This window comes from Nomascus leucogenys, chromosome 8 (assembly GCF_006542625.1).
Source record: "Nomascus leucogenys isolate Asia chromosome 8, Asia_NLE_v1, whole genome shotgun sequence".
NCBI classification, from domain to species: Eukaryota; Metazoa; Chordata; class Mammalia; order Primates; family Hylobatidae; genus Nomascus; species Nomascus leucogenys.
The window spans coordinates 46,836,018-46,849,699 of NC_044388.1; the positions used below are offsets into that span (position 1 = coordinate 46,836,018).

The 13,682-nt window shown below is 48.2% G+C and overlaps 1 protein-coding gene across 1 annotated transcript in view; it reads right to left on the reverse strand.

Annotated features, from left to right (window-relative positions):
* Nucleotides 1–2,606: 2,606 nt before the first annotated feature.
* The window catches only part of PLAT (plasminogen activator, tissue type), a 32,629-nt gene continuing 21,553 nt past the window's right edge, over nt 2,607–13,682 (reverse strand). Inside the window, exons 7-14 of the mRNA XM_003269631.3 lie at nt 12,454–12,545; nt 10,079–10,250; nt 9,300–9,385; nt 7,853–8,048; nt 7,600–7,736; nt 7,339–7,479; nt 6,319–6,485; nt 2,607–3,527 (exon numbers count right to left, since the gene is read on the reverse strand). Coding sequence (XP_003269679.1) covers nt 3,369–3,527; nt 6,319–6,485; nt 7,339–7,479; nt 7,600–7,736; nt 7,853–8,048; nt 9,300–9,385; nt 10,079–10,250; nt 12,454–12,545 — 1,150 coding nt within the window. The 3' untranslated portion in view covers nt 2,607–3,368. The remainder of the gene's footprint in view (nt 3,528–6,318; nt 6,486–7,338; nt 7,480–7,599; nt 7,737–7,852; nt 8,049–9,299; nt 9,386–10,078; nt 10,251–12,453; nt 12,546–13,682) is intronic.

Sequence of the window (13,682 nt, forward strand, 5' to 3'; positions counted from 1 at the left end):
CCCAGCTACTGGGGAGGCTGAGGCAGGAGAATCGCTTGAACCCAGGAGGCGGAGGTTGCAGTGAGCCGAGATCGCACCACTGCACTCCAGCCTGGGCAAAAAAAGTGAGACTCCATCTCAAAATAAAATAAAAGGACATTTAATTTCAAACTCTGAAACTTCCTCCAAGATCCTAAGTACTGAGGATTGCATGAGTCTTTGGCTTTTGAAGTTAAGTGGAACGAAAAGTTTTATGCACTTTTTGATAAACAGACGTGACTAGGGCTCTGAGAGGGTACAGTGTCACCATCCAAGAGTTCCTCTAGGTCTTCACCCAGTAAGAAGAGTTGCACAGGTACCTGGAGATCTTGTTCTCCTGGACTGTTACCATCTATTTGTTTTATTAACTATCTGGGAATAATGAGGAGATGTTTTAATTTCCCCTGACACCCATTCCCCGTAATGATGTGTTGCTCTTGGAGCGTGTTTTAGAATTTGCATCGCTGGGCTGGTGCCCTGTCTCTCATTAAGAGGCCTCTTCTGAGCGATTGTCTCTATCTAGTCTGTGGTTCCAAGACTGCGTGGGAGAAATGCTGGGGCCTTTTTACCTCCCATTTCCATCCCCAGGGGCCTCACTGCCTCAGTTCATTTCATTAATCCTGAAGAAGAGCTTGTCCTGCAAAGGGAGAGGGGATGAAACTGGCTGAATTTCTGCTGGAGATTCAGTGGCTAGGGGTTCCTTCATACTGGTCCTCAGTGTTTTTCTTTTTTTTTCTTTCTTTTTTTTTTTTTCTAGACAGAGTCTTGCTCTGTCGCCCAGGGTGGAGTGCAGTGACACAATTTCAGCTCACTGCAACCTCTGCCTCCCAGGCTCAAGCGATTCTCCTGCCTCAGTGTTCCGAGTAGCTGGAGCCACAGGCGTGCACCACCACACCCAGCTAACTTTTGTATTTTAGTAGAGATGGGGTTTTGCCATGTTGGCCAGGCTGGTCTCGAACTCCTGGCCTCAAGTGATCCACCCACCTCAGCCTCCTAAAGTGCTGGGATTATAGGCATGAGCCACCGTTCCTGGCCTCAAACAATGTTTTTCTGAAATGGCTGAGATACACATCTGTCTAAAAAATTGTAGAACTTGCAAGTGAGCAGTCTGAAGTCAAGAAATCTGTGACTTAAGTCTCTGTGACCTGCATTTATTTACTGGCCTAGGGACTTCAACACTTCAGGGATGTCCCCCGCTGCCCCCCGCCCCACCCCAATCAAGCTCTTGGGCGTTAAAGAATCTCTTTCTTTTGTGAGTTTAAATGGCTTTTCTTCCAAGAACCTCTAAACTGAGCAGTTCTGACAACTCCATCAGAGAAACGACCACCTTTCTCCTCTCTGAGGAGCTGTGTCAGCATATGCCCAACAGCAGCATTGCAGCATCCGATTTATTCTTGGAACTAGGATGTCAGCGAGAACAAAAGCTGCCAGGCAGCAGCCAGGAATGGGGTTGCATCTCGCGAGTAGAAAGTAGTCTAAGAGGGCCGGGCGTGGTGGCTCACGCCTGTAATCCCAGCACTTTGGGAGGCTGAGGCGGGCAGATCACGAGGTCAGGAGATGGAGACCATCCTGGCTAACACGGTGAAACCCCGTCTCTACTACAAATACGAAAAATTAGCCGGGCGCGGTGGCGGGCACCTGTAGTCTCAGCTACTCGGGAGGCTGAGGCAGGAGAATGGTGTGAATCCAGGAGGCAGAGCTTGCAGTGAGCCAAGATAGCACCTGGGCAAAAGAGTGAGACTCCATCTCAAAAAAAAAAAAAAAAAAAAAAAAGTAGTCTAAGAGAAGCAGAATGCAACATTACTTAGATAACATACTTGTGTGGACTGGTTTAGGGGTTCTTTCTAATGAGCAGAAAATTAAGACAGAATGGGAAACAGATGGCCCAAATACCAGGTTCTAGGCCAAACCTACGGTTGGGATGTTGCTGTGTTAGCAAGGTCATGCGAGGTTCTTCCTCCCTATCCCCACAGCATTCCTCTCCTGCTGTCTGCTTGCTTGCCAGCCACCCCCTGGTTAATTTTCCTAAGGCATGCCCAGTTCCTCACTTTCCTGAGCACAATCTCCATGGCTCCTCGTTGCCTACAGAATTAAGTCAATTAAGTCCAAACTCAGTTTGGTGTTCAGAGCCCCCATAATCTAAATTCCAGCCTATGTTCCCCTTCCTGAAGTTCACTTCAGACAAGCTCAACTCCTCATTTCTCCCTGTACTCCCCTCTCTTGGCCCTCTAGATATTCATACCTCCATGGAGAGTGCCTTTTCCACGCCTGTCCACAGTCCACATCTCACCCAGTTATTTTTTCCTTAAGATTCCCCAATCCCTCTTGCAACTGAATTCTACTACAAGTCTGCCCTTTTGTGGCCGGCTCCATTGTACCTTGGTACTTCTCTAAATGCCGTATCATCCCATCACACCAAACATCCCTGTCCCTCCTTTTCCCAGTCTGGAGCACCTAGCCCATTGCCTTGTATGTTACAGGTGTTGTGTATATGTTAAGCGAGTGAAGCAGAATTCCAAACGATTTTAAAATGTGAACATGAATAAAGAGTGGGATACAGCATCTATAACAAAACAATTCTACTCTGATTTTGGAAAAACCGTGAAAAATATATCTGAATTTATTAAGTACAGTATAAAACAGGGTTGTGGCAACAGAAAGTAAAAACTAACATGGATTGCTATAAATATGCTGAAGCCTAGTGGTTCAAATGATAGAATTCTCTCATGCTACTCTAAAGTTTATAAAGAAAAAGGATTTACACTTTACACTGTACACAAAAGGAATACCTTCTGAGAGCCGGGGAGTGGGGAAAGGGGAAGGAGACTTGATGTCAAGGGTGCTTTTGAGGAACATGACGGGCCGGCCAGCCTGCCCCAACTTTGAGGCCCTGCTGGGCTCTTGTGACTATAAATAATATACTGTCTGTTTCTAATGCAATCCGTCTTTCCTGAAAGATCTTGTTTTCTTTTACTATTGAGACATGCTTTTATCTTTGTGGTCCTGTTTCCAAAGCTGCTCACGGTGACAGGTCAGGAAGTTGGGCTTTAGCTGAAAACAGGGTGGCATGGCCACTTTCTGCCCAGGGAGGAGGCATTCCTGTAGAGGCTAGTGTGCATTCATGTCTTCCCATCTGACAGAGTATCCTGAAATCAGACCAAGTCCTGGAAACTTCCAAAATGGGAAGTATCTGGGAAAATGCACTCTTCCCTCTCCTGTAGGGTCTCCTCCCGCTTCTGCGGTGTGATGGGTCTGGAGAAGTCTATATAGAGAAGCACTCCGCCTTTGCAGTGTCTTCTGAAGAGGAAGAGGCGGGGTCTCATTTGCTTTGAGGGGTCGGGTGTTCCTGGTCATGGTCGCATGTTGTCATGAATCCAGTCAAGGAAGTTGGTAACCTTGGTGTACACACCCGGGACATCCTTCTGTCCACAGCCCAGGCCCCAGCTGATGATGCCCACCAAAGTCATGCGGCCATCGTTCAGACACACCAGGGGGCCTCCTGAATCGCCCTGCAAAGGAGATAGCAGGTTTGGCATTTGCAAAAAAAAGCAGACTATCTGGAGAAAGTCAGTATGTGCAGCATGAACACTGTAACCTTCAAAATACAGCAGGCCCTTCAATAATATTCTATTCAATGTCATTTCATTATAACATTGATGAGGAAAACAAAAATCAATTCCTGTCTGGGGATACTGTCTGCCTGGGTTTTGTCCAGGTCCCCCGGTTTCCTTCCACATCCCAAAGCTTGCACATTAGGCCAACTGAGGATGTGTCTACGTGGGCCCAGTCTGAGTGAGTGTGGGTGTCAATGGCTCTGCAATAGGATGGTGGCGTCTGTCCAGGGCTGGTCCCGCCTGGCACCCTGAGCTGCCAGGTGGCTCTGGCCACCCCCACCTGAGACCCTGAACTGGAATAAGCAGGTTGGAAAATGAATACAAAGTGTTATAAAGTAAAAATCTGTCTAGTCTGTGATAAATACACGAATGAATGACGATAAACAGTGAGGTGCAGAGGCAGTCAGGGAGCCTGCCCTATTTGTGATTGTTTTTGAACTTCATGGTAGTAAGAGGTGTTCCTTACCATTTTTGCTTTGCAAACATTTATTCCCTGAATTAACCCACCACTATTATGACCACCATCACTCACTTATTCTCCAAAAGTTGGGTAAATAAATACCATGTTTGTTTTTATTAACCTTTCTTAAATGTATAGATCACATTTATTTCAATATTGAATGTTAGAAGTGTTTTGGATCTTTATTTAGAAGTTTGCTGATGTTTTTATGACTAGAAACATTGCCACAAGAACTTCAATCTTCTTTTTTTTTTTTGAGACGGAGTCTCACTCTGTCACCCACCCAGGCTGGAGTGCAGTGACGCAATCTCAGCTCACTGCAACCTCCACCTCCGGGGTTCAAGCAATTCTCGTGCTTACGGGCACGCACCACCACACCTGGCTAATTTTTGTGTTTTTAGTAGAGACAGGGTTTCACCATGTTGGCTAGGCTGGTCTCAAACTGCTGGTCTCGAACTCCTGACCTCAGGTGATCCGCCTGCCTCAGCCTCTCAAAGTGCTGGGATTATAGGCATGAGCCCTGCACCTGACCAACTCTTGTTTATATCAATTAGCTGATGGTACAATTGGTTTTGGAATTAGCTGATGGTACAATTGGTTTTGGAATTAGCTGATGATGGTACAGTTGGTTTTGTTATGCGTCATTTCACCTACAGTTGCAGTTTATAAGAACCTATTTTTTCCAGGCATGCTGTTAAGTGGAGACTTACTGAAGAGTGGGTAAATTGTATCTCAGTTATCTTGGTCCTCTGGAGGATTAGGCTGTATCTATTCTGGTAAAGTACAGTTAATTACTCAAACGTTTCAGGCCTCAAAAACCCTAGCTTGGCTCCACCACTTACTAGCTGATGGCCTTAGACTAATCATGCTTCGGTTTTCTTATCTGTACCACAGAGATAATATTCATACTACCCGAAGAGTGGTTACGGCATTCAGCAGAAGAATGCATGAAAAGCACTGGAAGACATCTAGTAAAACTCTTGGTAATTGTTAGCTGTTCTTATATTGAATTACAATGATTTGGTTTTGCTTTTAACTAAGCTTGCAGATAGACAATGGTTTCACTTTGGTACAACCTTTTTGTTTTTGGACTGTAAGTTGGTACAGCTGAGGTTTCTGAAGAAACCATTCAAAAAGAAACTAAATACTGTCATGGAATCAGAGGGGAAACCGCTGATATGACTGCCTTACAAAAACAAAGCCCACACATCCTTCAGCACCAGAGCCTGGCCTCACTTCTCTTTGTATCTCTTCTACCCCCAGCACCTAAAGGAGAGCTTGGCACGCTGCAGGCACTGAAATGTCTGAGGAAGATCAATTCCTTGGCTCTGTGTAGGTCTTAATACCAGCAGGCTGGCCTGTCCTCCCATACCCCAGTATCTGGCTAATCATGAAATATAAGTACTAATTCTGATAGGATGCCTACACAAAGGACCTCAAATAGTGTGCTTTCCCAGGGTATCAGGGCTGAATGTGAGTTTTGAAAACTTCTTTCTCATATCATCTAGATCCTGCTTCCCAGGAAGCTGCCTTTCTGCCTTCTCCTTCTACAAAGCAGACTCCAATTCTCTAGCACCAACAGAGGCAAACATTTCTTTTCTTTTTTTTTTTTTTCTTGAGATCGAGTTTCACTCTTGTTGCCCAGGCTGGAGTGCAGTGGTGCAATCTTGGCTCACTGCAACCTCTGCCTCCCGGGTTCAAGCAATTCTCCTGCCTCAGCCTCCCGAGTAGCTGGGATTACAGGCGTGTGCCACCATGCCAGGCTAATTTTGTATTTTTAGTAGAGATGGGGTTTCTCCATGTTGGTCAGGCTGGTCTCGAACTCCTTACCTCAGGTGAGCCTCCCGCCTCAGCCTCCCAAAGTGCTGGGATTACAGGCATGAGCCACCACACCAGGCTGTGGCAAACGTTTCTTAATTGTGTGGCTCTCTCCATCACTTCAATAGTCAATCAACTGCCTGGGCTGAAAGGAAATCCTGTACAGGCGGAGTTGCCTGTGCAGATCCTGGGGAAATTTCCTGCAGTTTAGAATTCTTAGGTTTAGGAGACTTTGATCTTCCTCCAGTTGCTTTATTCTCTGAGGCCCTCATCTAGAATCCCCAGGCGTATCACTAAGAGGAAATCACTCCACTCTGGTGATAACTTTTTTCCTTGGTGAAGAACCTGTTGTCCCAGGGGCATTTTCCCCTGGGTTGTGCCCAGCATGGGCGCGCCATCCCTGGTTACCTGGCAGGCGTCGTGCAGGTTCGCCTGGGGCCCGCCACTCCGAGTGTCTCCAGCACACAGCATGTTGTCGGTGACCGTTCTGTTAAGTAAATGTTGTGATGTGCAGCGGCTGGATGGGTACAGTCTGACATGAGCCTCCTTCAGCCGCTCCGAATAGAAAGGAGACACTGAAAGGGAAGAACCATCATATGGTTTTAGGGAAAGTTATTTATAAACCTTTTTGAAAGAGAAAGCCAAATTTTCCAATAATAGCTAACATTGATCAAGATTCAACATGTATTAGCTCGAATCCTATGATACTGCTGGTATTTTATCGTTTTGACCCACAAAAACAGCAGAATTCTGGGACTGAACCCACAGCCTCTCCGTAGTGGCACTGCTGATGCTTCGGACCAGGCAGGTCCCTGTTGTGGAGGACGGGGACAGTCCTGAGCCCTGCAGTGTGCAGCATCCCTGGCTGCACTCACTGAAGGCCGGTGTTAACCCTCATCCTGAACTGTAACAATCAAAAACGTCTCCAGACCTCGCCAAACGTTTCCTGGTGGACAAAATCACCCCAGCTGACAACCATTCGTTCAATATTATCTCCTTTAACCCTCCTAATCTAATTAGGGAGATATTTCTATCTCCACTTTACCAATGAGGAAACTGAGGCTGGGAGCAGTTCAAAATAAAAATCCATGTCCGCGGTCACACAGCTCAGCAAGTGGGATTTGAAATCAGGTCTATGCAGCTCCAGCTTCCCAGAACCCACACGCTTAGCGACTGTACTCCACTTCCTACTCAGAACCTTCCCAACACCTGCAGCACTTCGAGGCCCTCATACTGTTGTGTCCTTTCCTGGCCTGCAGTGTTCCTGTGAGGCAGAGACCGGCCCCCACGGCACAGGGAGACGGGACTGGCGTCAGTGCCTGACCCGGGGCTGGAACTTCGCTCTCCTGACCCCATTTTCCTCTGGTGGACCGCAGCCTCCCCTGCCGTCCCGCAGACAGGATGGGGCTGAGACTTCCTTCCACTTACAGGCCTCATGCTTGCCGTATCCGGAGAGCTCACACTCCGTCCAGTCGGGCAGCTGCAGGTCCGCCGGAGGAAGGCACACAGCGCGGACCACGCTGCTCTCCTGGGCACAGCGGGAGGAATCCGATTTCAGCTGCAGCAGCGCTGGAGGGAGAAAGGAGGAGTGAGCTGGCGTGAGGGCCGTGTGTGTAAACACAGGTGAGTGCATGTGGGTGTGTTGTGCGATCTGAGTGTGAACTGGAGCCGGGAATGACGAGCTCTTACCAATGTCATTGTCGTAAGTGTCATCATCGAATTCCTTATGGACAATGTATTTTTCTACCTCAAATTTCTGCTCCTCCTCACCGGGGACCACCCGGTATGTTCTGCCCAAGATCACCGTCAGGTGGTGGGGCGGAAACCTGGTGGAGAAACAGCCTTTTTTTTGCTGTGGATTTTTGCTGTGGGATTTCCCCTAAAGGGCTTGGTTTCTAGGCGTTAGAGGGTGGAAAAACCAACTGGGTTTCCGAGCCCCTACCTCTCCTGGAAGCAGTGGGCGGCGGAGAGAATCCAGCAGGAGCTGATGAGTATGCCCCCGCACAGGAACCGCTCTCCGGGCAACCTCTTGTGCTTGGCAAAGATGGCAGCCTGCCAGGGGTGGGAGGCGATGTCGGCGAAGAGCCCTCCTTTGATGCGAAACTGAGGCTGGCTGTACTGTCTCAAGCCGCAGGTGGCTGGGGAGGAAAGGACGAGGAGGCCGTCAGACCCGCAGGCCTCCTGCATGTGTGTAGGTAGAGTGAGGGGCCATCTGCATGGCTGTAAAACCACAACTTTCACTTGGTGGGATCAGCATGCTGAGTGTTGTCCATACATTCTCTTTAGTTCCCACAGCGATGAGTTTCAGGAGGCGGAGATGTTTTTGCCCAAGGTTGCAATGGCACCTGGATTAGTTCCCAAGTATGTTTGACTCCAAAACTGGGGATCTGCCATCCTTCATTCTTTCTAATGTTTTCCTACAGCCATTTCCTGGCCTAAGAAATAAAGGATTGCAGCTTCCTTCTGAGGAATGTCTGCTCATTTCTTTTCCATCTGCCCAACCTTACCCATGCTTCAAGGCCCAGGTACAATCCTGCCTCCTTGCAAAGCTTTCCTGGTACGTCCCCACCTGCTCAGCTCTGAGGAGCTTAGGGACATGGACCACTGAGGACTCATACTAATGCCCTTGGGTGTGAGTTAGCTGGTGGTCTGTGTCTCATCGTCCCAGTTGGACTTGTGTTCCTTGGGGAACATTCTGGCTGATCTGTGTCCACAGGAGCTGATTAATAACCTGCTCTCTGGCCATTTCCAAACTAAAGTTTCATTTTTTAACAATATGCACCAACTTGAATCTCCTATCTCTCACCCACATCATGAGCCAGCTCCCCTGTTTGAAATAGGTCAGCAGGAAACGTGGAAGATCTCACAGCGGAAGTACATGCCTTGGGGTCAGAGGGCATGAGGGCAGGCCCTAGCTTTACCTCCCAGCGCCCAGTGAGCTTGGGCAGGCCACCTGGCGTCTGGGAGACTGCTTCCTACTCAGTAAACTGGAGGTAGGAAGACCACCTCCACCACGCTGTTGGACGAATGTGGTGAAGGCATTTTATTATCTAAGGAGCCATGCATGCGAGGCCTCCTCCTCATTCCCCATTACTCTCAGCATCACCAATAGAAGCGTCTAGAGAGAGCGGGGTAGAGTCTACTGACTTCTCAGAGAGGTTGCTGTGTTCTTTTCTTTCTTCTCGCCCCTCCCGACCACCCCCATGCATGGGACATGGACACCCACCCACCCACCATGGCTTCAGTCATGGAAGCCCCCTCCCCACCCAGCCTGGAAGTCTGGTAGGCACACAGTCTGCACCAGACAGGCATGAAGGCCTAGAAAGTGGCGAGGAGATGGTGAAGAAGGGAGACCAGGTGCAGGGAGGCAGCCGGGGCCCAGCCCTTACAGCAGGAGGGCACATCACAGTACTCCCACGTCAGCCTGCGGTTCTTCAGCACATGGCACCAGGGCTTGGCATCCCCATCAGGATTCCTAAATGATAAGAGAGTTTAAGGTTTCCTTTTTATCTTCTTATTTTTTAATTTTTGTAGAGATGGGGTCTTGCCATGTTGCTCGGGCTGGTCTTAAACTCCTGGGCCCAAGCGATCCTCCTGCCTCAGCCTCCCAAAGTGCTGGGATTACAGGCATGCACCACCACACCAGGCCAGGAGTTTAAGGTTTTCAATCCCATTTTCAGTCACATCACAGGCCATGTAAGAGTAGAAGACTCAGTAAACCAGTGAAAACCACTGAGCTGGGAGGGAGGACGCCAAGTTCATCTTGACTTTGTGGCACAACCCCACCCTAGGAGAACTTCTCTTTAACTATGTTATCCAATCAGTAATGTAGTGTTCTAATCTCACAGGGTTGTCGGACAGAACTGTGAGCTGTCCTGTTATGGAACTCTTACAAATCATTGGAATAAAGATGTCATGAGAATGGCTGAGGACTAAATGGTTACAGGCCAGGACCCTTAACTTGGGATTTAGGTTGGAAAACTGGCAGACCTTGCTTTTCACAATACGTGTTATTCTAGCAAGTGAAGAGGTTGGACTAGATAATATCCATGGGTGCTTCCCACGCACTGGGTCTGTCATGCAACTTGAGGCATTGGATCTTCCCCCATCTCATGCCCTAATCCCACGTTCTGCCAAGACCTGAACCCCCCGCCCCTGTGCTACCTACCGGCAGTAATTATGTTTGCCCAGGCCCAGTGCCTGGGCGTTGGGGTTCTGTGCTGTGTAAACCTTGCCTATCAGGATCATGGAATTCCACGGGAGGCAGGAGGCACCCAACTCGGTGAGGCTGTGCGTGCCACGGTAGGCTAACCCATTCCCAAAGTAGCAGTCACTGTTTCCTAGAAGAAAAGAATTCTCAAACTGAAACAAAAACAAATTCTGAAGCATGCAAGTCAGGGCTGGGGCTTGAAGTGGAGCTGCCGGCTGGGAAAGCTGGAGGCCGCTAGCCCGGCACTGAGAAGAGTGTAACACCTCACACTTCCCCTTTTGTTGCCCAGGCTGGAGTGCAATGTGCGATCTCAGCTCACTGCAACCTCCACCTCCCGGGTTCAAGTGATTCTCCTACCTCAGCCTCCCGAGTAGGTGGGGTTACAGGCATGCGCCACCATGCTAGGCTAATTTTGTATTTTTGGTTGAGACAGGGTTTCACCATGTTGGCCAGGCTGGTCTTGAACTCCTGACCTCAGGTGATCTGTCCGCCTCAGCCTCCCAAAGTGCTGGGAGTACAGGTGTGAGCCACCGTGCCCGGCCTGAGCCTTTTTCCCCCTCTTTGAGTCCTTTTACTTAGAGATGGCAAGAGGGTTTCATCTCCACTGGAAGTGGCTCCCTAGATTGCTATGTTGAGAGAGAGTCTGGGGGCATCTTCAGGTACAGCAGGAAGGCTGCTACGTTCCATGAGTGGGGGCTGTTTCTGAAGCTGCTTTAAAAGCCGGTAGGGGTTTCCTTGTGTTACTTAACAGGCTGCAGTGAACCAAGGTGCTTCAGTGGGGCTGGGGTGGGGGTTATTTCTCAGACTGTGTCTGCCAGTGTCCTGAGGATCTGATGATGGGCTTGGGAAGGAGGAGGGTATGAGCCATAGAATGCTGCCTATTTTCATCTATTTCCCCCATTTTTCCATTTTTTTCTCCCCACCTGAAACTGACAAAGCATACCTCTATAAATAAATACCATAAATGGAAGGGATTTTCAAGATTATCTAGATCTGCGAGTCCTCATTCAGACCAGACCATGGGGGATGGGGAGGATGCTGTAGAGTGACCATAAAGTCTTCAGAGCCACAGACATCACCCGTGGACCTGGGCGCTGAATGCATATAGCTGGTGCGTGTTTATATGTATATCATATATAAATTTAATATATGTATATTACATATATATATATACACACAAACACATATTTATGTATTTATTTTGAGGCAGGATCTCACTGTCACCCAGGCTGGAGTGCAGTGGCACAATCATTGCTCACTGTGGCCTCAACCTCCTGGGCTCAAGCGATGCTCCCATCTGAGCCTCCCAAGCAGCTGGGACCATAGGCACGAGCCACCACACCTGACTAATTTTTGTATTTTTTGTAGAGATGGAGTCTCACTTTGTTGCCCAGGCTGGTCTCAAACTCCTGGGCTCAAGTAGTTCTCCCGCCTCAGCCTCCCAAAGTGCTGGGATTATAGACACGAGCCACTACACCTGGCCCTATATATATTTAGAACTTAAAAAAAATCTTTCATAGTGCTGTGATAAATGTGACAAATAACGTAATGATTTGTACAAGCACCACTGAATTCATAGTAACTTTCTGTAACTTAGCATTTCAATTTTTTCTTTTTTTTGAAACAGTTTTTTGTTCTATCACCCAGGCTGGAGTGCAGTGGCATGATCTCGGCTCACTGCAACCTCCATCTCCCAGGTTCAAGCAATTCTCCTGCCTCAGCCTCCTGAGTAGCTAGGATTGCAGGTGCCCGCCACCACACCCGGCTAATTTTTGTATTTTTAGTAGAGACAGGGTTTTACCATGTTGGCCAGGCTGGTCTCAAACTCCTGATCTCAGGTGATCCGCCCGCCTCAGCCTCTCAAAGTGCTGGGATTATAGGAATAAGCCACTGCACCTGGTCTTGTAACTTAATATATTTTTTTTCAATTTTGGAAGTTTTTTTTTTTTTTTTTTTTTTTTTTTTTGCATTAAAAGGTTTGAGAGGGAGCGAAAGAGAGAGAAAGCCCCATTTACCCATTAATCAAAAAAGGGAGACTCTCCATTCATTCTCAAAAGGACTGAAAACCACTGATTCAGCCCCATCCTCTCCTCCATAGAGGAGGAAATTGAGGGTCAGAGTGTGAGGAGATCAGCTCCAGGTCAGACAAATAGCCAGTCAGAGGCCAAGCCCGGGCACAGACCTAAGTCCTGTCCTTCTTCCCTCTGCAACAAAAATGACTCACTCCTGGCCTCCCTCTTTCTCCCCTCAGGTGCAGGAGGGCTGTCGGCCTGTCCTCCTGGACTCTCCTCCCCCAGGGACGCTCAGGGAAAGGCGGTGTGGCTGCCACTTACCCTTGGAGCAGGCGGGGGTGCTGCAGAACTCTGAGCTGTACTTCCCCGCCTTAAAGACGTAGCACCAGGGCTTTGAGTCTCCGTCTGGGTTTCTGAAAAATCAGCCAAGGGGAGGGCCAGGGTAGGTCAAAGGCGAAGCCTCTCCTCTAGGACCCAAGGACTTTGGTATCCTTTTCTGGAGGAATGGGGAGTGATTTTTTTTTTTTTTTTTTTTTTTTTTTTTTTTTTTTTACAGAGTCTCCCTCTTTCCCCCAGGCTGGAGTGCAGCGGCACATCTCCACTCACTGCAACCTCTGTTTCCTGGGTTTGGGCAATTCTTCAGCCTCAGCTTCCCGAGTAGCTGGGATTACAGATGCCCGCCACCATGTCTGGCTAATTTTTGTATTTTTAGTAGAGACAGGGTTTCACCATGTTGGCCAGGCTGGTCTTGAACTCCTGACCTCAGGTGATCCACCCACCTTGGCCTCCCAAAGTGCTGGGATTACAGGCGTGAGCCACCACGCCCAGCCGGGAGTGCATTTTTGATTGTACACTGGTAGTTGTATCATGTTAGGCAGGAGTATGATTTTGTTCCTGTGTTTACTTGGAGGTGAAGGATGGTTTAAGGAGATGCACGTGGGTGCCAAGTTGACAAGGTGTGGACTGGAATAGTCTTATATGTCAACTTGGCCAGGCTGTGGCACCCAGTCAGTTAACCAAACATTCATTTAGGAGTTGTGAAAGTGTTTTATAGATGTGGTTAATATCTACAGCCAGTTGACTTTAGAAAAGGAAACTGTCCTAGATAATGTAGTTGGGCCTCGTCCAATCACTTAAAGGCCTTAAGAGCAAATATGAGGTTTCCTGAATAAGAAATTCTGCCTTAAGACAGCAGCCTCAGCTTCTGCCTGCACTTCCAGCCTGACTTACCTACACGTTTCAGACTTGCCAGCCCCTACGATCCCGTCAGCCAGTTCCTTAACATAAATGTCTATCTATCTAGTGTGAAAGGAAAATAAATCTCGGGACTCCAACATCAGTGAGCCAAGGGAAATGTCAAGCCGGGAACTACATCAGGCAAAGCTGCCTCTCATTTATTCCTCAATAAGATAGCTGCAAAGTTTTTTTTTTATTTATTTTTTTTTTTAATTCCCTGCAAGGGCATTCCTTGCAGCCCTAAAGGCCTTTACCCTAAAACAGTTCTGCTGACTCTCACCTTGGCATTGTAAATGGATCGCTTATCTTCCCAG